Genomic DNA, 24,699 nt, shown 5'->3' with positions numbered 1-24,699 from the left:
GAATATTTTAGATGGCAATATGTTATCACTTCAGTATCTGTTATACACATTTATGTTTATGAAAGATATGTTGAAATATAATTTTCTGTAGTATGCCTTTCGGTAGTTTCTTGCAAACTGACAAAACCTGGTATTTCCTTAAACACATTTTCTTAATATTGGTGTGCTTGTGAAGTTGTTGCTTTGTAGTAAGCATAGCTATGCCATGCAGAAAAATACATAGGAACTAAACCAACAATGGTATCCTGCCCAACATAGGCAGCGTTATGCTATATAAACAGTATAGCTTTTTAATTACCTTTTTAGGAATGGAGAGCTGTTTTTCAAGCGAATGCAGAATCACGCTGTTGTTGGTCTTGGTCAATAATATTTCTAGGGCTGTCTTACAGAAACACACAGGGTCTCACACTCCACTTGATGATGTTATCAGTGGTGTTTCCCTATGCCAAAACTTTTGAATGGCATTTCTGATTCTAAGACCTCAAAATATCATCTTGACATTAGTGGGGAAAAGTGTTGAAATTAGAGAAACAAAGTTGATTAGAATAGAAATACTCTGGGTCCTAGTATTCAACTGCCAGGATTGGCAGATTTACCTGTCCGTGTGACTGATGGTATCCATTATCACTCTTCTGCCTTTCCTCACAACAAATTTAACTTTGTGAAGTAAAATACCGTGTCATGCTGGGATAAATAGAGATGGAGAATTGTGAGGGAAATGAAAATGTGGTATTGTGATACAACCTTCTTCTGCTGGCAAATATTTTTAGTACTAACAAGTCGTGGTATATAAGTGATAATACACGGAAGAAGTACTTTTTGTATCATCAAAGCCAGGTTTGTGAATTATTAATAAAATCTTGGCTCAAACCCTTCCTCAGAAATATAGAAAGATATAAACTGAATTTTCTCATATTCAGTTGGCTTAAGAAATGATGTATGTTCTTTAAAGAGGAAGAAGGGTAAATAACCAGCAGTTGCTGAGGAAGGTAACAAGGAATACTGAATTTTTAAAGCTTAACTATCCCACAAACCCCTCCTCTAGCCAGACAGGTAAGGCAAGTACTAAGGCAACTGGTTGCTTCCTCTTCACTGCAGTAGACACCTCACCCATTGGTCTGGTCTGCCAAGCGTGGGCAGCAAATTCTGGATTGAGCAGCTTCTGCTCTGCTAGCTGTTCTAGCAAAGTGCTGCAGCTTTGCAGTGTTTGCTGTCTCTTCAGCTCTTTGCAGGAATATGTCTAGCACTGAGAACTGACACAGCCCTGCTGCATGCAGGAGGCTGTTAAATAAAGCTGGGCGGTAACTTCTGCGACCGGAGGCTGAGGGCTATCGCCTGAGGTTGGGATGACTGCTCTTTAAAGTATAGTTAGTTGGTCCGTGCTCTCATGCTTTGAAATTACTGACTTGTCTGTGGGTCACTATATGTTTTAGCAAAAGGGTTTCCCAAGCCTAACAGTCCGTGTGGTGTGTTGGTTTTGTTTTTGTTTTTTCCCTAAGTTTGAGGCCTGGCGGGGCGTCCCTTTAACTTCGTGCTCTCTCCACCAGATGTCAACAGTGCGCTTCTGTTGGGTCCTGCTCCCTCCCGGGCTGCTGCGGTGGGGGTGCAGAAGGGCCGCTGTCCGCACTGGGCACAGCCCCACTGGCAGCTGACTGTGTGCTGGTGGGCGCGGGTCACTGGCGCATCCTCTTGCAATTCCAGAGGAAAGTCAGGAATAAATATGTTTCTTGCCCTGAATGTAGCGCCGTATAACATATTGCACCCCTCTTAAATACATACCTCCTCTCTGCCTTCTGTGTTAGTCTTAAACTTCTAAAGTTTCAATTTTCCTTAATTCAGTGGTTTTGTTTTATACTCGTGTGGCAGATATTATAAAGCATATTTTCTTGAGGCTACTGCTGATACTTTAATTCCTGGGTTTGCAAGTTTGGGAGACCAGTAATCAGTCACAGAGTGGTTTTGCGAATCACAGCTTTGTTGTGTTTACCTTTTTATGTTTTAGACCTAGTTGCTTTTTAAAAAATGAAGGTGGCTGTGTTGAATTGTCAGCTGGCTATATTGTTTTAGTTTTTAAATTGGCTATATTTTACTGCTTCAGTAAAAACACCTTCTGTGTTTGGAAACAAAGATAGACAAGGGGCTTCACAGAAACTTCTCAATGCTCTTGCTCCTACATTTGCCATTGTAAGTATTCATTCAGTATGTTAAAGTTTGGATTCTTAGACTTCTACATTGCCTTCCATAGAAGGGTTTGGAAATGCTTCTTATATATGAATAAGGCTACCTATGGAATAGAGGAGAACTATCTGGTCCTGTTTTATATGTAGAGGAAGAAAGGTTCTGTGCCTCGTGACTTCAGTGTGGCTGGGATTTTGTTGTTTCTTGATTCTGCTTCTGTTCATTTACTGCGTCAAAGATGCTTCTCTTTTCAGTTTTTGTTCAGTGTTTCAGAAAGGTTATGTAGTTTTTTTATGATGTGGAATGTATGGTTTTACATAAAAGCAAGTATAATGTGCCTGTTTTTCTAAAATTGAAAAGTTACAAGTATGTTGTTTTTATACCTCGCATGCTCTTTTAATTCCTTGGACCTCTTAAAAGAACTTTTCAAGCCATTAACTGCGAATAAATCTTTTTCTTAGATAAATGATCTCTTGGAAGAGGAGGAAGATGTAAAGCTTGAGCAGTCTGAAGAACTTCCAGAAGATGGCACAGAGAAACCTGTTGAAAGGCCAGCTGTGGTGCATCTAGATATGACAGGGAGTCTCTCGGATTCCAGGAGTGTTACAGCATCAACAAGGTAACTTGTTTCTGCCTTGGAGTTTGGGTTTAAAGTTTGGAGTACAGTCTGTTCTGTCTGAGAGAGAGAGAAGCTGTCAGGCTTTTGAGATAAGCGGTGGTGTCTACAAACTGAAGCTTTAGAAGTAGATGCAGTTCTTGTAGTAGTAAAATATGGGATAAAATAACTGTTCCCAAATTCAGAAGAGGAATGCCTGTAGAACTCAGATTGGATTAACTATGGTGATTTATGCAGAGAAAGAGAAAAAGGGCATATTTTAGTGAAACTGTAAAGTGGTATTTAAACGGTAAATTTTGTAGCAGAAATGTAAAAAATCTGAATATTGGTAGATGCAAACCCATTCTGTGCCATCTTTCCATCGCTCTTTCAGTGGGAAATCCTAGGACTATTTCTTGTCACGTGCTAGTGAGCAGAGATGTGTCCTTACATGACCCTAATTAATTTCTAAACCTGTGAGAATTTGTTTGTCCATTTTTTTTTTTATGCCCAGTTTGGTCAGGTGTTAAATGAGGAAAGTACTTTCTTATTTCACTAGAGTACAGTGGAATATATTTCATAAGCAATTGTAATGAAGAGTCTGTAGATGTGATTACTTCCTGAAAATATGCTAGAGAGAGAAAACACCAGGGATGAAGAAGAACCAAAGGATAGTGGAGAGCAAGTGGGATAATATTGACCATTAATGATTTTTAGGTTGAATTTAGACGTTCTAGAAAGACCTTTAGTAGGAGCAATGTGGAGGAAATTTTGAGCACTTTAAAGATGGCATTTTGTAAGGTTATGTGTGAGACTTTGTAGAATGGGTTTCTTGCAAAAAAACTTCATTTGAGGGTCCAGAAAGTCTCCTAATTTGAGTTGAAACGGAGGCTCTGGATACCCAGTTTTGTGAAAGTTGATTTGCTAGTATATTTGTAAAATACCTGAAGATCCTTCTTCAGTTAATTTAAACTCTGCCAACTAAATTTATCTCGGAGGCTGATGTTTCTTTATCAGCGTAGGAGTGACATGACTGGCACCTATGCACAAGTTGAGGTTTAATTTGTTAACTGCTTTTTAGAAAAAAGTTACGAGAAAAATGTGTAGAAAGCCAAGGTCTCATGTTGTCCAAACAGGTGTAATGGCTGCTGAAGCTGGAGGGACCTGTGTTACCTGCCTAAGAGCCAGACTCTGTCGAGGGATCTGTTTGGATAGGCTCTGCTGGTAGAGAGCTGTGAGCAAGTTTGGAAGTTGCGAAGTTTAACACAGGCAGGAGTATTGGAGTGGGTGTCTGCTTTTAATTAAAACCAATCCTCATAAAGGAGCTGTGTTAACTTAAAATGGTGCTTCCATTTCAGAGCTTATTTGCACTTGCTTGTAATACACAGGTTTATGTTTTGCTTGCTTGTAGTGCACAAGTTTTAATTTTTAAGGCTGCTTTACTTGCATTATAGTTTACATAGCTCTGCAGCATGTGTTAGCTATGGGCGTTGCATGTAAGAACTTGTAGGGAGGGGTGAGGGAGAATCTATAATAAAAGTGTGACTAAAAGCAGAAGAAATGCAGGGAAAATCACAAGTAAGTTTACCGCCTAAGACTGAGTAGTCTCAAGAATGTGGTTTTCAGGTTGAAATCTGTTCAGCTGCTTGGCTGCACACTTTCTTCTACTTCATTGCAATAATTTCTAAAATATAAAATAATGAGAGAAACATAATTCTGTTTTGTAACTCAAATTATATTTTAATAGTTAATTATCCTTGTCAGCAATCGAGCTGTTTAATTTTAGTTTGAGTTAAATTAAAAAAAAAAAGTTGCTGCAATTGGAATTTCTACAAAAGTGTTCCTTCTTCCAATTAAAGTTTTAAAGCAATTTAACTATTCACAGGTATTTAGTTGCTTGCGGAATGTGTAAGCGCAGCAGTAGTAACAAACTCAACATGTTTGAGAGTTTAAATTTGATAGCCTGAAGAGAAAAACATTTTACTTGATGTTTAGGGTTAATTAAAAATTAATAGGCATTAATTATGGTTGGCATTTTACATAATTTGTGGGGAAGGGTAAGGAGGAATCCTGTAGAAGAAGAAAGAGAATTTTGACTGTAGAACCGTAACAACTGCAGGAAACATTTAAATAAATTAAAAAAAATCATAAATTACAGGGAATGAGAAAGTGTGCTTTATTAAACTTTTAACCACTATAAATACTGTAAATATTTTTCCAAACTTAAAGGCTTTCATAGCATGCATTTAATGGCCTTTTTTGTTTTAGTTTCTTGATGTAAAAAAAAAAAAAAATTAAAATTAAAAAACACAAATGTTAATGCACGTTTATGGGGATGTTTGCCTTGACATAGGGCCTGCAGCAGCTTATAAGGGAAAGAGGAGGAGAAGTAGATCTTAAACATGATTCTTGCAGTTCCTTAACCTGGAGTTTTGTTGCCTCTTTGCTGTTGTCAGATTTTGGGAACTGAATATCTGTTTATTTTGGTCTCTCTGTGGAGGGAAGGAAAAGAATGCTGAGGTTGCATGTTCCGCATGTTAAAGATTGGTCATCTTGATTCATACGATGGGGTATATGACCTTCCTTTTAGTTATTTGGACTATAGCTTGCTTATAATTTTGCTCACTACCTTTTTTCTTTACTCGTTCTGTTTGTTCTTTCTGAAACTTATGACCTTCATGTGCTGCATGGTGTTAATTTGACTTTGAGTTAGAGAGCAAGCTGGTGAGAATGTCGATAGTCATTAATGCAGTTTGATTTAGTGACTGCTTGACAATGTTATTTAAAATAAACCTGTTGAGTGATCTTTAAGCCCGTTACCCAATAAAGGAGCACTTGTTGCACACAAGTTGACATTGTGTATGTAAAGGAAACATCGTATTCTCTGTTACCAGAAGCCTTTTCACCATGGCTCTTTCGGTTTTGCTGTCCTGACTTTCGGAGGAGAGAATTACTGACTCAGCATTGCAGCTGACTTTTAAGATGTGCTGTTGAAATAATCACTTTAGAATCCTTCTCTGTCATTATTCCAAATTTTTCATCACTGTGCTTTGCTGAGCAGTATTTGCTTTACTTCTTGCAGTTTGTCTCAAATATTGTCTGTCAAAAGCCTAATATAAAACCTCTTGATATGTTCTTTGGGCTTTTCAAAATTATATGTGTAAAAATGAGAGATGACAAGTAGTAAGTTCTGTAAACAGTTTGCTTTGTCTATATTAAATGCAGTGACAAGGGTGAGCTCCTCACTGCTGGTGTGATATTTTTGTTAACCCTTTTTTGTTCTAATTTGCTCTGATCAGTGAGAGAGGCGATAATATTAACAGCAACAAAGTGAGACAAAATGCATATATAGTAAGGCTAACCAAATACAACAACTGCCTGAATTGCTAGAAAATATATTATTGTTTTAGTTTAGCGGTCTCTTTAACATCCAAAGACTTGTCCCTACTTCCATCCTAGAAAATCTGTGAACAACATGTTAGGAAAGCTTTCAAGTGTTGATTGGGCAGCTTATTGTCAGGAGTGACCTCATGTTGCAGTCTATTTCTATTTAGACTGCAGGGTTTAGTGCAGCACTCCAGAAGTACTGTCTGACAAGCAGCCACTGAATCCCAGCAAGCAGTATGCATAACCAGCAGCCAACACCACGCTTTGCTGTTCTTCAAATGAAGCGTTTTTACATGAAGTGCTCATTTGGGATAGCAAAAATAATCAGAATGGCCTGTAAAGTTCTGCTGCACAGGTAAATATATGAAAGGAAAATGTTGCTTTGATATGATTGCAAATAAGACTTTTTTCTTAACTTTAAAATTATGTGAGATTAAATGTATTTTGGAGATATTGTGAAATGAAATAATGTCACAAGTGATTTTTTTTAAATGACAAATAAGAATCGGTGTACAGTCAGTAATTTACCAAGAAAAACTTTGAAATGTTTTGTCTCTAGGTAATGTATTTTTCTGTCTCAAGGTATGCTTTTACCGGGACTTTCTATGGGTAGGGAGACAGTGCAAAAGGGATTCTCGGGAGTGGGTTAGCATTATGAAACAAAGATGTTTACCTTTCTGTGTCTTGCTGTGTCATGCTGCGTTAAGGCTCTTGTGTAGCAGTATAAGTTACAGCTTTTAAAAAGTATCCTTGAACCATGGTACATCGGTTTGGAAGTTGTAATGTATTTTCAGCTAAGAGCGATCGACACATTTCTTTCAAAAAGTGCTTAATTGCTAAAGTGATTAGCTGAAGACTTAAGATATTCTTTAAGTAGTAAGAGGATTCTTCAGGCTTTGCAATACTGCTGATTTATGCATGTTTTTTGCTGGGTACCTCTAATGCATCTAAAGGTGTTTAATAAAAGCACTGGTGAACAATACTATGCTGGGGGCTGAAGGTTACGCAGGAAGATGGAAGATTTTGTTGTGAACCATGTCTGAAATCTTTTGGATTCTTTGGAGATGAGTTTGATTCTCCCCACTCTTGACACAGTTCTTTATTGTCTCAAGTGGTAGAATAAAAGGATTCCAGGTCATCACAGTTTCTTATAAATAGTATTTGTACTTGTGCCCTTGACTGAATTTTTTTTCTCTCTTTTACAACTAGAGTGTTGCAGTGTTCTGTGCTCCGATTGCCTTTTTTTCCCCCCGATTTGTCCTAAGAGTGACTGTGTTTTAATAGTAAATTGATTTCAATGTATACAATTATTTATTAGTACTTTTAGAATGTAAGCATACCTCTTATAATGCAGCTGTTGTAGAACTTACTGAAAATGCTGAGATCAGATACTTAAAACTACGTTTTTCTTGTTTTGAAATCTTACTGGGTTTTTTGCTGAGATTCTTGCTCATGCTCCTCCTCTCTTTTGTCTTGTTCGTGAAACTGGACTTATTCACAGCTTCATGTCTTCATTTTTTTTATTTCGAGTATTGTCAAAACAAAATGTGTTTATCAGAAAACTTACTTTGTACAAGTAGTAGGGCTATGCTGAACTTCTGTGCACAGAAATATCAATGAAATGTAAATATCTTAAGTTGTAAACTTTTTCTTACCATTTCTTTGTTTGAAAGAAAAAAAACAAAATGCCCTTGTGTTCACCCTCAGTTGTTTGATCCAGCAGCTTTGAAATTAGTGGCTACAAAATCTGGCTTCTACATCAGGTGTTCTAATTTTCCAAAGTCATGTGGCAATGTCTGTTTTGAAGTAGTAGTTCAGAGCTGCCTGTTCTGTCAAAGCATTTGGAATAGATCTGCTTTGGTTTTTCACCTAGGCAAACAAACACACAAATCATAAAATGGGCTTGATTCAAAATCAAGTTTCCATTTAAAAAAAAAAAAAGAAAGAAAGGAAAGAAACTGAAAACTTTGTGAGCACCTGCTTGTTCAGTTATTACATGGTGATGGTTAAATACAGTGCACTCTGCTATTGGCCCAGTACAAGTTATCTAAGGCAAAAGGGCATAATTATTTTAAATAAATACTTTAACCACTTTCCTTATCAGCTAGTGTTTGATTGAAAGTCCTTTATTGCTTGTGTTTCATGTACTTAGGGGAAGAAAAAATAGAAAGTCTGCTTGAGGTGGTCTAATTATCTTACCTTTCTGGTGGTGGAACCACTAATAAACTTGGTAAGGTCTAACCAAGATATTCCTTGCTGTATTAAAACTATTTCTGGGTAAGCAGAGAGACTGTCTACATTTTTTAGCGCAAGCAAGGCTAATAATCAGTCAAAACTATCTTGCAGAGGTAGTACCTGTTCAATTCTCCAGTGGAGTGACAAGCTGCCTCGTATTTCAGAGTGTATGCATTCATGAAAATAATATTTAAAATCAACTTTGGCTGCCAACAGTGTTGTTGCATGGTAAAGAGTAGACTAAAATTTTACTTTTCAGCTTTTTGAGCTTAGTTATATATAATAGGAAGGAAAAACATTTGATTACTTCCCTCTCCACCTCCTAGTTGAAATGAAGTTAGTATTTTTTTCTGAATAAGATATGTAAGTTGCAACTCACTGCCATTTACAGTAGAGTTTTCTTCTTTTATTTCATTTTTAGCGTATTTACCATCACTTTGTCTAAAACTTAAGTATTTTGTTTATAATGAGAGAATTTTGATCATATTAATGGAAAATTGTAGAGGGACCACATACATGTGAGTTAACTAACACAAGTAAGTTCAAGTAAGTTACGCTGATTTCCACCCTTCCACCCCTTCCTAGGAGTTTAATATTCTAGGCTGAAGTGGCTTGTGCTAGGAGATTTCCAAATGCTTTACAAATGGCTAGCTCGTGTCTCAAAACCTCTGGAAAGTACCTGCCTTGCACTTGAAATGTAGCTGTCCTTGGAGAGCGCTGCAGATCTGTTGAACGTTGCGGAATAAAATTATGCAACAGTCTGACAGGCAGGGAAGAATCCCTATGAATTGCATCTGTGGAGGAAAGCAGGGTAATTTGGGATTTGCTTTAGGCACGAGGTTAAAATCTGCATTCTTAAGCAAGGTGTCAGGAAATCTTTGGAGACTAAGTGATTAGTATTTCCCATGGGAAAGACTGTACATCTGAGAGCTTATAGCTGCATAATATACTGAATATTGGCTCTTGAGAGACAGAAATCTGCATTGCTACTTCTACAACTTTCTGTGTTATGATGGCATTTTTTAAGATTTCTTCATCTAAATAATAAAGGGGCTGCAACTCAGTGTTTTCTTTACATATTTATTCTACTTTCATTAGCCGCATTACGTGCAGTCTTTAAGTATTTTCTAAGTTGCTTTCTGTTGATTTTAAGACTTTTATTTAGTGTGATAAGTTTTTGCATTACATTAACTTATTTCTTCTTTATTGCAGTGCTCATATCTCTCCCATAAGTATCTTGCCAGCCTCTGCAGAGTAAGTACAATGAAAATGTTTGAATTGTGCTGTTACTAGAACATGCATAGAAGATAGGTCTTCTTTCCAGAAAAAGAAATGCAGTAGGTTTGATGATTACAGTTATGAATTAAGACATTCTAGTGTGAAGTATTTCACTTATGGCATTTAACACTAATGCAGGAAAAACCTAATGTGTGTCACTGTTGTTGACTGCAGAAGCATGAGAGCAGAGAATGGTAGAATCTAGATTCCAAAACACTTGGGTTTTATACTTAGATACATCATAGGTGTTTGACTTTAAAAATACGGTAGCATTCACATTGTATTTTTAGCACCACTTCTAGTTGTTAATATTGAGTACTGTTCAGTGGAATTGCATATACAAATGGGGAGGAAAAATAAACGCACAATTCCAGAGTTAAAAATGGGGTAGAATAGTTTAAGATTCTTACAGGAGGATTTTTTTATAGGCCTAATGGCGTATTTTGGATGAGCTGGCTAAGAAGCACTCACCAGAGTAGTTCATTTTTAAAGAATGCCTAATGTATCTTTGGGTATATCTTGTGTCCTTCATCAAGTACTTGCTCATTGTCTCTGCCATTTGTTGGCCTTTGCCTTTTAAGATTACAGCCCCATTCAGGAGGGGTTGCAGCCAGCTGTGCTGAAGTGCTACCTGCTCCAGGGTTGACTCTAACCTGTTACAGACACAGGATTTTACTGTCACATTAATATACTAGGCTTTTATAAGTTGTTGTGTATAGTTATTAAAAAAAAAAAGTTGGTCATTGTAACGTGTTGATTACTCTTAAAATACTGTTAATAGACTTCATAATACTTTATGTAAATCTTAAGAAATAAAAGATAGTAGGTGCAGTAATTTCCACTGCCTTTTTGGAAAAGTTAAGTTTCTTTTTGCCTTGAAGTACTTGTCATCAAAGATTTCTGTTGTGTGTGTAAAGTTTATCTCTTTCTTTCTGCATAGCTGATCAATGCAAAAGGAGAGTTCTTAATACGAATTTTCTGTCTTTTTTTCTTTTTAGCATTTTAGAAAGAACAATTAGAGCAGCTGTGGAACAGCACCTTTTCGACCTGCAGAGCAGCTTAGATAATGATCTTAAACACATACAGCAACACAGACTGGGCTGTAACAATGAAGCAAAAAATCCCAGCGGGGATGAGGAAGGATCTAACAACCAGTAAGATTTTTTTTTTTGTATCTATAATGAATTCCATAGGATTGTATATCTTAACTCCTCCAAAACAAGCTACCCCAGTCCCCCACATCAACCCAAAACAAAAGTTATGACTTGCTGTTAACTTCAATTTATTTCATGTATTAAACCAAATCAGCTTCCATCAGTTGCCAGTAATCGACAGCCCTTGAAGCAAATGTTTTAAATGATCTTATAGCTAAAAATGTTGTGAAGTATAACTGCTTCACTGCTGAATTCTGTGCAAGTAGCACAAGAACTTAAATTTACCCCAGTGCTTTCATTCATACCTCACTAATGTTACTTATGACACAATTTTATCATACGAAAGTTAATGTAGGTGCTGTTTCAGTTTCTTTACCCTGTCTTTCCACGTCAACATAACTATTTTACTGTTCTGGCTGCCAGTGTCAGCAAAACAGCTAAAAATGGATAGAATGAGTGCTGTGAGTTTATTTGCATTGAGTTTCAGCCTCATTTGATCAGCTTTTATTTTTATTATAAATCTTGCCAGGTTATGTGTAGTGATTGCCATGGCAGCATTGAGAAGTTGGTACATTTTGGTGCTTTATTAAAAATAAACGGTCGTGATTAATACCCAAACTCCAAAAATGTGTAGTTAAGTAAGACTTCAATACCTAAATTCCTTTGTGGCTCAGAGCCCGAAATATGTGAAGTATTCAGAGACTCGAATGCTGTTTTCTAAATTGTTCAATCTTTACTGGTTTTAGAAGTCTTATCTGCAACAAGAGGTCAGACTAAAGTTAGCAGCTGATCATAAAAGTAATAATCATTGCTGGTAACGGTCAATTAAAACTGAGTTTTAGTGTTAGAGATTTAATGTCTTTGAAGTAACTTATAAGTAAGTGGGTAATCGCCTGAAAGACCTGTTGTAGCTGAATTCCTTCAGTTACTGCATAAGTGCTTTAAAGGCTGGCTGACTTCACAGAAGCAGAGGCTAAAAGTACCATCACTGCAGGTTTGAAACCAATATACTTTTCTGGCACAGTGACTATTTCAAATGCTTCTGATCATCATTCCACTGTGGATTAACCAGAAGATACATGATACCATTCTTGAAAGAGGTCGTCGTCTGGGTCCTTTAAAGCAGTGCTGCCAGCAGACTATGCACAAGGCAAATACAGAGTTAAATGAATAACTAACAAATGCAGTGATCCAGTCCAAATTTCTTAGAACTAACTTAAAATAATCGCTGGAATTAAGAAAAAAGAGTTAAAATGTTGATTTCTGAACCATCCTGTTTGGTATCTATATATCTGATAGAGGAGGAGCATTTTTTAAAGTAGTTTGAAATTCTTTGTGAGCGAGGAGAAGGAAGGCAACGAAGTCCAAGGCTTGTGATGAATTACAGAATCATGTGGTAACAGGGATGGTGGCATGTAAAGAATATATGGACATAAATACGATATAAGTTAGTTTTAATCTGGTTGTACTGTTACAAGCCTTAAGCTGAATTCTAGGAAGATTAAATGTTAGAAATCATGGGATTTCTTACTGGAGGGGAACACAGCGATACTAGCTGTAAACTAGCTGGCTTCAATATTAAGAGCAGTGTAGCCACAGCAACTTCAGCGAGTCACGGTAGTTTCAGTATATCATTGCTTCTGGCTGTTGGGACTTTTATTCCTTAGGTCAGCATAGTAAGTGGGGGATGTATGCCTGACCCTTAATACAAGAATAAAACAAATACATTTTAATAGGTCTATCGTACTGTTGTAGAAAACCTCAGAAGTATATATAAACTACATAAATAATTAAATTTGCCTACAGGTGATTGAAATTGTAGATATTGCCAGAATTTTTGGTCAGAATAATTTTGTTGGGGAACCTCCCCCTACCCCCAATGTCTGATACTGTTTAAGGGGGGGAGTGGGGACCGCGGTGTTTTTTTTTTTTTTTTTCCTTTTAAAGGTGGAACAATAGATTGCTAAAGTCTTTCTGTTCTTATCTTTAGGAATGATGTTAATGAAGATAATGACACTGGTAGCAGTGAGAACACAGGAGGCTGCTCTGAAGTATTGGTTTGCGCTGATTTAGACAGTGAAGCTATGAAACATGATACTGTAACTGAGGAAGAAGAAAGCGTTCAGGTGAGCGGAAGAGCCTCCTGTATATGAAAATCATAAATTACTGTGACTTTAGCAAAGTGCTTTAGAGATCCAAGTTTTCCTAATAGCTCTGATGTAGCCTTACACGGTGCTGTTGCTCTGTGCAGTTAATTGCCTTCTCTGCTGTGCACGTTTCGTAGATGTGCACAGAGAAATTTTTGTGTACTTTGGTGCAACTTGTTTGGACCCTGACTAATGTTTTTCTATTGGTCTTTCATAGGTACCAGCCCTTCCTTCTGCTCAGGTAAGTCAGTGCATCAGCAAGCATAGCACCGGTTAGAATAGTATCTGTGTTTAGTAAAGGCTTCCTGAGGAGCAGAAGATCTAGAGCTGTGACTGTAGCATAGCCCACAGTTAGTCACACCTTTTACTGTGTCAAGAAAGGGTAGAAGTAGCTGTCACCTTGAGACTCTGCAGCCTCTTGACTATGCTTCTGCTATAAGGTGTGGTTTTGTAATTGGCTAATTACAACCTTTTCTCACTGTTTCCAGTTTCTTCTGTGGTAGGCGTAGATGTCTTGTTCTTTTCAATACATCTTCATCTCCTTTCTAGTTGAAAGAGGTTCTGTTACTTGTCCTTGGACCTCTTTCCTCAGATATTTGACTTCTCCTGTGCTGATACCTTGTGTCCCCCCCGTATTAATGTGTTCACTTAGAATTCTTACACTTGAGGTGTTCAGCAAAATAAAAATGAAAGAAAATTGACTTGTGACCTCCTGAAGAGGTTCAATGCTTAATATTTCATCTTGAAAAGTATCAGGATTGACCATTTGTATTTCAAAGCAGAAAAATCTGTCTGGAGTGCTGCTTGAGCACATACTAGGATGTGATGCTAACATGCTTGTAAAAATAAAATACTTAGTTGTATTTTTTAAAAACTGTTTTACTCAGAAAATACAATGTTAATTCTACTTGAAGTTCAGAAAGCAACTGAAAATGTAAACAACAAACCACAGGACAATCAGGTGTCATAGATTTAATTTTGGCTTTGCTTTTATATATTATTCTTGAATTGAACAGCTTCATGTCACTGAAAGAAGGAAGTATAGTATACAGTTTGAATGGAAGCACAGTATTGTGGCAACTGTAAATGTTGAAATAATTGTTTGCCCTATACAACAAACATGCCGCAGCTTTGCTGTGAGCTGCAAATTATTAGATCTTCACATACAATCAAACGTGAAGGTTTGTAGTATGGCCTGAATTTGTAATGATGGCCTGAACTGTACCACCATTTTTTATTAGTGAGCAGACATGAGGGTATATTTATGTGATCAAGCAGTGCTGTAAAATATGTGCTGACAAAAATGAAATAAGTGTAACGGTAATATGCAAGAGAATATAGTTTCTACCACTCTGTATGAAATAGCACATATGCAGCTGTCAGATAAGCACTTCTAATGAAAAATTCAAATCTATAGTTCCTTATTTATTTGGTAAAACTTTTGTTGTCATAAATCTCAATGATGAATTCTGTGGGTAGAGAGATTTGCTATACATGTGTAGAGAACTTTCCTACAATGGTTTTTAGCTGCTTGCCTGTGAGTCCATAAATCTTTCTGAGCGTTTCCTGAAAGATAACTAGATAAGCAAACCTGTGGTTAGTGGACTTAAATTAACTAGAAGAATTTAATGGGTCTGTGAACTTGAAAGATAGAAATGGATGCCTTAGCATAGTGAAACTGAGTCTTGTCTGGAATCTATGTTTTTATTAAAACAAAATGTTGCTGTAGCACTTTTCACTATTGTAATGTATTCTTCTCCTAGCCTTCTCTTTGCTTTCACGGATCCCAAATGACTCTCTTGAATCACCTAACAAGCCAAATTTTTCAATTGTTCCCACTAAACTAGCATATTGGTTTAGAATCCCATTCTGTAAATTAAAATTTCACAGAATGTATTGATTGTCCAGGTTATTTCCTTTCTTGTTATAAAAAAAGTATTAGATTGTTATCCTATAGTGCAAAATGCGCAAAACATGGTGTTGCAACTAGATGGTATTTTATCCAATTCGGGTGAATACTATGTTTGCAAGAACTCTGTTGAAAGTAGAGGGTAGAGTTATATTTCTGCCATAAGTCTTTTTCTGACTGGCTATTGTAAGTCATCTTTTATTTGTAGTACTTGTTTTAGGTTTTCAGTCTTTTGACAGTGAAAGCCTTCAAAAGCAAGAGAGCGAGTTTCTCCTATTAACTCCTAACACTTCACTGCCTTCTGACTTCCTAGTTAAAATACATGCTGAGCTTTAGAAATCAAAACTCAGGAAATAGAAATGTAGATGGAGAAACAAAAATTGCAAATTGGTGTCTTTTCAGTGCATTTTATGCAGTTTCAATGGTTTCAAAGAACAGCTGAGAAATGTGAATTACACTTCTTATGAAGTATGTGCACTTCAGAGTTCCAAGTACATTACCATGCTAAGAATATAAAAGGGAACATGATGCTCGGGAGCACACCGTCATGTATAGATGCACTTTTGTTGTCATACCTGATGTAATTCTTGGCCTCTTCTGATTTTTGATACATTTCTGTCCATTGATATCAGTGATAAGGTGGTGTTCTGGGATGAAGTTTTGTTTTTTCAATGTTAGTTGTTACCTTCTTGTTAATACACCATTTCAAATGTTGTTGGAGAGTTGTATCTTTTGGGGAGATGTTAAAGGGAAATATACTGATTCTTCCGTAGGAAGGGAGTTTGAGAGGAGCATGTAGGGTTGTAGGAAACGAAAGATGTGCACGTGAGCTCTCCTTTGGGTCTGAAATGGAAACAGAAGCAGCTGTTCCCACGACTGCAATAAGCGTGACTGTGCAAGACTTGTACAGCTCATCTCCAGGGTGGGAATTACCTTCTGGAGTATAATAAATGCACTGTAATTAAAAACTGTGTCCCCGAATTGGAATTTGACTTGAGGACTGGAATAATGTAAACAGAATAATGGAGTTTTGTCTGATAAGGGCGAATATTACTGTCAGCAGTGTAAAACTGGCAACTGTTACGTATAGTTGAACTCTCCAGGTAACTTTATTTTATATTCTGACATTTTAAAGATCATTTGTGAGAACTTCTTGAAGTCTGAAACCAGATGTAATCTGTTATTTTAAAATGACGCACATTTCAAATTTCTTATATTCCCCCAAATAAGACACTTTTTGAAGAAATCAAATACTGGGCTTTGGCGTAAATGCTTAAAGTAGTCAGTCGTCCGGTGCCAACTTTTAGTGTACAAAATGGTGACATGTATTCATGTGAACTTGTTTTGTGAGATGGTGTCATAGAAATGCCAGCATTTCTTCATCCTCTTCCAATTCTGTTGCTGCTTTATTTAGTTACAGGGATTAGTAGCTCCTTTTAGAAAGTCTGTCAGACTTGTTTCATTTCGTATCTGCTGAGCACAAGTCTACATCCAACTCAGTTATTTTTGAGGCTAGGATATACTTACTGCTAGGATTTTAGTAACTCCAAACTTCATACTATGATTGACAATTTGCAGTAGAACTGTTGGTGTTAATATTTAAAAGAAATAACAAAAAATGGTTTGTCTGAAGGATGGAAAGTCATTGTCTGTCTTCTAGTGATAGAACACCTGGGTACTGGCCTTACTTTAGATGTTAAAAAGTATGATCTCTGCCCCCACACAAAAAGCTGTGCTTTTAGTTCTTGAGGGTTTTTTGTGGTCAGTGATGATTACAGAAACGTTTTCAGCTGAGAATGCCATTACCAAATCTTTCTAAACATACTTTCTGCCAACAGACTGCAGACATATTATTGAAACCATGTGATAAAGATGCAGATGTTGATGGAGAAAATAATAGTGAAAGGTATGTATTTTTCTTTTGTCACTTGCCTGGCAGAATGTGTAACTTCAGTTTTGAAAAGTAAGTGTACCAAACTGGTGATTTGTGACAACACAGTATAGCATAATAGAGGTGAAACTAAACATACAACTTTTCACATGTGAAAACAGAGAGGGTAAGATGGAGTTACCTTTTTATGATAATATAAAAGGCATGGAACTTCATGCACTTAAAAGAGAACATAAGTACAAGCCTTTATGATATATAGCATGGTCTTTTTTGTGAACAACCCTATGTTCTGGCCAAGAGAAATAGAAGAAAAAGTTATTTTCTTTAAAATATTTTGGCACATTTTATTGCTCTTAATGATTTGAAGAATTAATGCTGGTAATAGTAACTAGCCATAAAACTTTAAGTTCATTTGCAGTTTGAGTTCAGCACTGATTGAAATTTCAGTTTGAGTTGAATTGACTTTTAAAATATTGACTCCCAGTTTGAGAATAAAGGTCTGAGCTGTTTTTATTTCCAGCTTGGTTAAAGTCCAGTTGTTTACATGCTTCAGCTTGAAATTCTGTGTGAAGAAAAAAGGGGGTGGGTGGGGGAGGGAAGCAATGTAACTTTTGCTCCCCAGAATTTTAATTATCACTTTAAGGAAATACATTGTGTATCTGCTAAGACTGGACTAGGGTATATAAGAATAAAATGTAAAGGGAACGTATGGTATTTACTGTCCATTAAGAACTTGTATTTAAGATGATAACTAGGTCTGTGTCTTCTTTTTAGGCAAAATAGTATATTGCTTGGTGGCAATGATAGAATATCTTCAGAGATGTTTCTGGTAAGGTTATGATTTCATTTATATACAGATACACAGCATCTTACAAACTTACATGAAATATAGATACGAAGAAAACCAATAAATTTAGCTTTTAACATGTTATATTGGTTGGCCTGCTGCAAGGTTTGCAAAACCTCCGTTAGAGATCTCGTCATCTCACTTCACAGAAACTTTTGGCAGCAAAGCAAGCTTATACTTATGCATCTCGTGTAAGGAATGTTTTGTAATGCAAATGATTGACTACTGTTGCTGGGGGAAGCTTGTTTAGAATTCCTTGAGTTAGGAAAGAAGAATTCCACACCACACCACACCACCCCCCCACCCCCCCCGAAAATTTCCAGAAGTGCTGGAACTGGCACTGATTAGGTACCTGATTGCCAGTTGCTAAATAATAATAAAATTGTTCTGTTGTTTAAATACAGGATTCAAGTAGCAAGACTTGTGATCTTAATGCAAATACTGACTCAGAGGTGTCAGGGGATGGCAACGTTAATGTTTCTGAGGAAGCTCTGGGTGTCCAAGTACCACGTCTAGATCTGAAGAATGTATCTGATGGTGACAAATGGGAAGGTAATTTTCACCCTTTAGGTCACAATATAGTTAGCTAGTAATGATAAATAGAACATTTGACAAAGTAGAAGCAGCAGACAACTTACGCTTTTTTCTTTAGTTCAATTGGAATAATATGTCCCTATACACATGGTAAGATCAACCCAAGTCATGACATAGGTCCCATCTTGTTTCAGACTATCTGCAACTTAATTAAGGACCTTAAAAAAAACGGTAAAGAAAAAATAGTTAAAGGAGCAACTAAAGAAAGCAAAAAAGCCTAACTTCATACTAGAGGTTTGGTGGCTTTTTTTTTCTTTTTTGAAAAGTGACTTATGGTTCCCAGGACCCTGAGTCTCACATCCAAGTCCTTAAAAATACTTTCTCTGATTATGTCATACAGTTAGTATTCACACTGTGCCTTGGGTTTTCTTTGGTTTTGTTTTTTAAATGTAAGCTACTGAAGTTCTAATACTAGTGAATTTGACTTAAAATCACTAAGCTACTAAACACAGCAATTTATATTTCATTTATTCTGAAAAGTCTGTTGGTGGTTTTGTTTTAAACATCAGGAATGTCAGATGTTGGTTTCCGTGTCACTGGACAACTTGAAAGAGCTCTAAATTTTCAAATAAAAGTTGAAGTTGCAGATGGATATTATTTCTGTGCCCCTTCTCCCTCCATTGTTTGGATTTTAGGAAAAGCAAAATGTTTGAAATGTGGTTATCTCTCAGACAGGATTCCTTATGTTTGTGACCCTATTCTTCATGGCCTTCCAGGTTTAGCAAGCCCCTAAGCTTGTGACTTTACTGAACTTTGTTGCTCAAATGTCTGGCAATAACTGTTTAGACTGTTGTTTTACTTATGTAAAAACATAACCTCTTTGTAACCAGAGCAAAACACTCCTGTCGATATCTTCTTTTCAAAGTACTTACCTTTTTACGTGTTCCTTATATCCTGTTTCCTCTGCCTAGTGTTGATATTCTGAATCATCAAACCTTAAAAAATGCAAGTGATATAGTTTGCTAAAATACTGTGAACTGTCACCAACAGTACACTTGTATTTGCAAGTTTTTAAAACTGGAAACAACTTGGTAGATACAGTACAGATTTACTGCTCAGGGACGAGGTTTTAACTTCCAACAGGCTGTTCCAGTGACAGCTATTCTTTGAGGTGCCTGTAAGTGTCACGGTCAAATGTTAGTAAGACACTGGTAACAAAGAATGACTGTACTTAACTTAGGGTTGCTGTGTTGTAAATACTAAAATTAGTGAAGTATACCTGGGATGTATATAGTTTAACAGTGCAGCATATAGTTGTAGCGTGTCAGCACATAAAGCTTTGTCCTGAAGCTCAAGTGGTGATAACTTACTGTTAATTTGTCACCAGTGTTGACTGTTTCCCGAATTAATTGCCTCCATGAACTCATACTTCCCTTTCAACCCTTTTACAAATGATGAGGTTTGCAACTTGTGATTGGCTTACTTAGGACTTAGGTTTGTAAAATATTTGCTGGTTGGCGTTCTTGAGCCATAGCAAACTGTACATTCAGAGTATGTCATGTCATACCAAAGTTGATTTGCAGGCATCCGAAGACACTGAGTCCAGATTTTCATTCCTGCTGCCCAAGTTAATAACTTTGTCTAAAGCTTAAAAAAAAAAAAAAAAAAAAAATCCTGCTTATGTTCTCAGTGTTTTATTTACATTAATTGCTTACTTGCACATTACATTTTGTTGCATCCTCTATTTGTGTTAATCTGATTTAATACGTATTCTCAGAAGGTTTGTGGCTTCCATTTTCATTATTTCCTTAAATCTGCTCATAAAAGTTGCTTTGGTTTTACTTACCCAAATAGCTTTATGACCCTTACTTTGAAAAGAAAGTAGCATATCTGTATATAAATTTATATTACAAGCTTCTTGGTAGTAAAATCATGTTATTTTGCAAGAGGTGTTATTTCATTGCAAAGTGTTTTAACTTTGGCTATTCTTCAGTCCTGTTTAGAATGGTTATTAGGATCTCAGCCTTCCAAGGCACTGCAAGTCCTTGTGGCATTCCGCTGAAGTAGATTGGCTTTGTAAAGAAATCTATACTAGTCCAAATTTTGTTAAAAGATTTGGGTTATTAAAGCCTATGTGATAGAAAACTTAAAGGCCTGTAACCAACAGAGTTCTTGACAATAAACATCAAATGCTTGCTGGCTTAAGGCAAAAATGCAGATCAGTTAATCTATATTTCTGAGTGTGTTTTCTGCATTTGTCCTGCTTTTTGGAAGTCACCACCATCTCTATTATTTACAAGCTGTGAGCAAAAACATACTTAGAACTTGTCTTTTGTTAATATGAGGATGCATGAGACTCTTATTAAAACTACAATAAGTCTTTACTATTCCTGTGTCAGTTCTTTGTAAACCTTTTCAGTAAGAAGTTCAAATTCGCTAAGGACTGAGCATCCTTACCTGCCATTGAAATTGCTTGGAAGCTGAGAGTGCTCAGGGCCTGGCCCAAAAGATGGGATGTTTTTCCCTGGTACTGTATCTTCCTGCTTTACATGTTATGTATAGTTTGTTCTGACTGTGCTGTGTGTTCACTTTAGTATTTTTGCCATTCTTTTTCATTTTATTAGCGCCATGCCCTATCACTTTTCCCCTCATTGATTTCAAAACAATGCATCTGCAGAGAGAAGGGGAGGGTAAGTATGGTTCGCCATACGTTCAGTTATCTGCCTTTTGATAGTTTATGGTTTGCTTTCTAACTAACCCTTCACCTGCTGTCCCTTATATCTTGGGAATGTTCTGATCTGCAATTTTTTTGTTTGCTTTTTTCTAAAAGGTCCCCTTCTTGTACCTTGTGCTGTGTAAACAGGCAAGATTATAGCTTAAAACAAAACGAAAAATCCCAATAATACTTAGTAAATGTACAATGGAAAGCAGGTACAAGGGTTATTTTTTTAAAGATTACTTTGTGGGTTTTATTGTTGTTCTGCACACTTTGAACCCAGTTTTCAAATTTCTGATTTGAACTGGAAAATATAGGCAATGCTGAAAGGAAAAAGGGGGTGGGATTTTAAATTAAAGTGCTTGGAAGGCCACGTCAGCTTTTTGTTAGACAGCAAGAAAACAGTATCTGAGAATTGTAAGGGATGTTAGCAACTAACTTTTTATAGGGATTTAAGAAAACTGATTGTTTTGGAATCCCCTGCCTAAAAGAAATCACCTTCCACAAATTAAGAAATCTCTTTTTCTCAGTGGTGTCAAGATGGATTTAAACTTAAAACCCCAACAACACTCCTTTAAACAGATCTAAGCAAATGGGTATTGTACCTTAAGAGGTATTGTCAGGCTTACCTTCTTCAAAATCAAGAGGACAATCTTTCAAAATACGTGCGTAAGGTATGAAAATTGATTTCCACAGCAAAATATTGCAATGGACAATAAATACATCCTTCTGACTTTGGATTTCTGATACGTAAATAAGGCTCTTTAACACTGTTGAACTGTTCAGAAACGCATACTCCCAAGATACACTTTGAAAAAGGGATCCTAGTGTGCATACTTCGTTTCAGTACCTTTTTCTTTCAATTGTTATATGACAGAATTTGTAGCTTTCTGATGTATTTCAATGTTTTTATTCACTTTGTGTATGACACCACATCCTTTATAGCATACAAGACTAAGCGTTGGGTATGCGTTTTTGTTTCCTTTTGACTCTTGTTTATAATTCTGTTAACAGAAAAGTACCATTTTGTGTCCCTTTTTTATCTTCTAGATCCGTTTCCTGCTTTCAAATCTTGGCAGGAAGACAGTGAATCTGGAGAAGCTCAGCTTTCCCCCCAGGCTGGAAGGATGACTAATCATCCGTTGGAAGAGGACTGTCATCCGATATTGTCACATCGTAGTTTGGATTTTGGGCAAAGCCATCGTTTCTTACATGATCCAGAAACGTTAGATTCTTCATCCAAAGCACTTTCTTTTGTTAGGTATGTATTTTAATGCAATTTGGTGGGTGTTGGGACAGGAGATGTTACTGCCAGTATGAAAATACAGCTGTTTAAGAACCTCGTGGGTTTTCACAATATGAATTAATTGAAGACCAAGGTCAAATGCAGCATTACATGGCCACTTGGCTGTTCTGCCTGCCCAGGAACTGCCACAGTGAGTCAGACCAGGGGCTCATCTGGGATGGTATCGTGTGTCTCAAAGTGGCCACTAGCAGATGCTGAGGGAAAGAGTATAAAAATAGCGCAAGCTTGCACGGATTTCCCTGGCATTTGGTCAGGGCTTCTGACAGCCGGCTCTAATGGCACTTCCTGGGCTGAAGATAGTATTTATATCCTTTGTTTACCAGTCTTTACTGGACTGCTGGTCTATGTTTTTATGTAAGTTTTGGCTTTTTTTTTCCCCAGTAGCATGAATATCTGTTTTCATGTTGCATAATTTTGGATTTGTTTTGCATAGCATGTTATCTGCTCCCAGCAAAGAGAGCCAGGTTATACAAACCGTTGCAACTGAAGTGTGCATTAATGGTCTGAGCAGATTCTTCATTTGGGCTGTGGAAAGACTTCATTCAGAAGGGCTATAGGAAGGTGTCAGCTGTGCTAGAGGGAGAGGCGTGGGATAGCAGTACAGTGAAGAGGTAGGGTTCTTAATGCAGGTCTTCTCCTGCACATGTAGAGGATTGAGCCCGTTTAATGCAGTGTATGAAAGTAGAGTTGCGACTAAACAAGCTGCAAGTTATTTGTGTGACACTGGGGAGTGTGAGCCTCCAAAACTGTAAATAGCCTGTGACCTGTACTGTCTACTACTGTTACTATGAAAGGGCATTTAAGAAGAATTTCCATGCCTGTTAGGGAAGAAATAATCTCATAAAAATGAGAAAATCTGGAATAGGAAAGACCAAGTTTAGAATCTCCAGTTCTCTGACATAGATTTATTGATGCAAAAGATAGTTGACAAGTACTGTTAAAATGATGCAGAAGACTGACCTACAGAAAAGTGCTGATTGTAATAGCTGTTCTCCTCATTCTGAAACTAATAAGGATCTACACTAGTAGATTATTAGATTAGCATTTCTAATATCTCGAACTAGATGTCACTAGCTGTGTTGAGGGATCTTTCAGGCACCTTGTGTAATAAGCGGACTAGAAAATTCTCATGGTCAGACTTGAAATAAAAAGGCTTTTCACAAGCAGCAAATGTCAAGGAGCTGAACAAGTGCAAAAGATGATTCAAAACCAGAATCACGTCCTGTAGAAATATATTAGTAAGGACAAGAGATTAGATGATGTAGGTGTTTTGTAGGTAAGTATCTAATAACTTGCCTAAGATGGTTAAGTGGAGCTGTCTAATTACCAGGGATTGTTCAGTGGTAGCTTCTAGCCTAGGGTTTATTCTGCGCCCAATATTTCAAGAAGTACAGAGTATCTAGTAACTTAGATAAGTAGCCTGGCCACCAGAAAGATCTGAACTGCTTTAATGACATTGTAATTAACAGTACATTAGTTTATTAAGCTTGAATTTCAAATGCTGTTTTTCTGTTAGGGGTATTACTGAAATTAGAGAGGAAAAAATAACACATCACATTTTGAAGGCAGCAGATCAAAGCATTTTGATTCAGTAAGTAAATAGCTCTGAAAACCTGAAAAGAATGGATTATGAACTGGAGAAAAAAATTGAAATTAGTAATCTGTTACTCAAATATACAAGTTGTTTGCACTCGTTTAATTATTTAAATGACATTTTTAAAATGTGATTAATACAGAACACGAAGAGCATCCTTTAGCTCAAAAGATGACAAAAGGGAAGACAAGACACCTTATCAGCTTGTCAAGAAATTACAGAAAAAAATAAAGCAATTTGAGGAACAATTTGAAAAAGAGAAAAACAGTAAGGTAAGTTACCACTTCTGCTTTTACTCAGGATAAATGACTGCATGGTAGAGCAAAGTTACTTCTTGTAGTTCCTCACCGAATAACTGTGGGTTCACAAATGAGAATAATTTTCTTATACACTGCTGTCTGCAGAAGCGAACTGAGCAATAGCAGTACTAGAAAATGTGCCATAATGCCTGAGCCCAAAGAAGGGCAGACAGTGACATTTATGCAGTGAGACTGAGGGGATGTCTGAGATATGTGGAGAGACAAAAGCATCTCGCCACGCTGTGGTTCAACTTCTGATGTCTTGTTTCAAGTTTATTTTCACAAGTGTTGTCCGTTACGTTGGCACTGAGATCTGATCTGGTACTAAGAGTGGCATCTGTGTTACTAGTCACATTCATTGTCATAAATATTACCAAATCTTGAAAGAAGTATTTATAAACAGGATTTTAGTGTGTTTGTTTTCATAAAATGTAGTTTGTTTGTATTACTTTTCAGCCCTCCTATAGTGATATTGCAGCCAATCCAAAAGTTTTAAAATGGATGACTGAAATGACCAAATTGAGAAAGCAAATAAAAGGTAAGGGATGCTGCAGTTTCTGGTTTTCTACAAACACAAATTATCTATGTGACTACAATGGCTAAGTCATTCAGTAAAATTCCGCAGGACA

General features: G+C 36.8%; 1 protein-coding gene across 4 annotated transcripts in view; it reads left to right on the top strand.

Moving 5' to 3' along the window:
* The window catches only part of FAM13B (family with sequence similarity 13 member B), a 51,789-nt gene that overhangs the window by 18,061 nt on the left and 9,029 nt on the right, over positions 1-24,699 (top strand). For 3 of the 4 annotated variants that reach the window (XM_076350171.1, XM_076350166.1, XM_076350167.1), the window contains 12 exons: positions 2,640-2,797; positions 9,608-9,649; positions 10,672-10,827; positions 12,818-12,953; positions 13,192-13,215; positions 16,722-16,789; positions 17,549-17,603; positions 18,026-18,173; positions 20,780-20,845; positions 21,922-22,132; positions 23,914-24,043; positions 24,527-24,608. In XM_076350171.1, the coding sequence (XP_076206286.1) occupies positions 2,640-2,797; positions 9,608-9,649; positions 10,672-10,827; positions 12,818-12,953; positions 13,192-13,215; positions 16,722-16,789; positions 17,549-17,603; positions 18,026-18,173; positions 20,780-20,845; positions 21,922-22,132; positions 23,914-24,043; positions 24,527-24,608 (1,276 nt within the window). The remainder of the gene's footprint in view (positions 1-2,639; positions 2,798-9,607; positions 9,650-10,671; positions 10,828-12,817; positions 12,954-13,191; positions 13,216-16,721; positions 16,790-17,548; positions 17,604-18,025; positions 18,174-20,779; positions 20,846-21,921; positions 22,133-23,913; positions 24,044-24,526; positions 24,609-24,699) is intronic. The other variant, XM_076350170.1, reaches the window with a different exon arrangement.

Source organism: Aptenodytes patagonicus, chromosome 12 (assembly GCF_965638725.1).
Source record: "Aptenodytes patagonicus chromosome 12, bAptPat1.pri.cur, whole genome shotgun sequence".
Classification (NCBI taxonomy): Eukaryota; Metazoa; Chordata; class Aves; order Sphenisciformes; family Spheniscidae; genus Aptenodytes; species Aptenodytes patagonicus.
The sequence above is the reverse complement of the archived record's forward strand: the minus strand, read 5'-3'. Positions and strand labels throughout refer to the sequence as shown.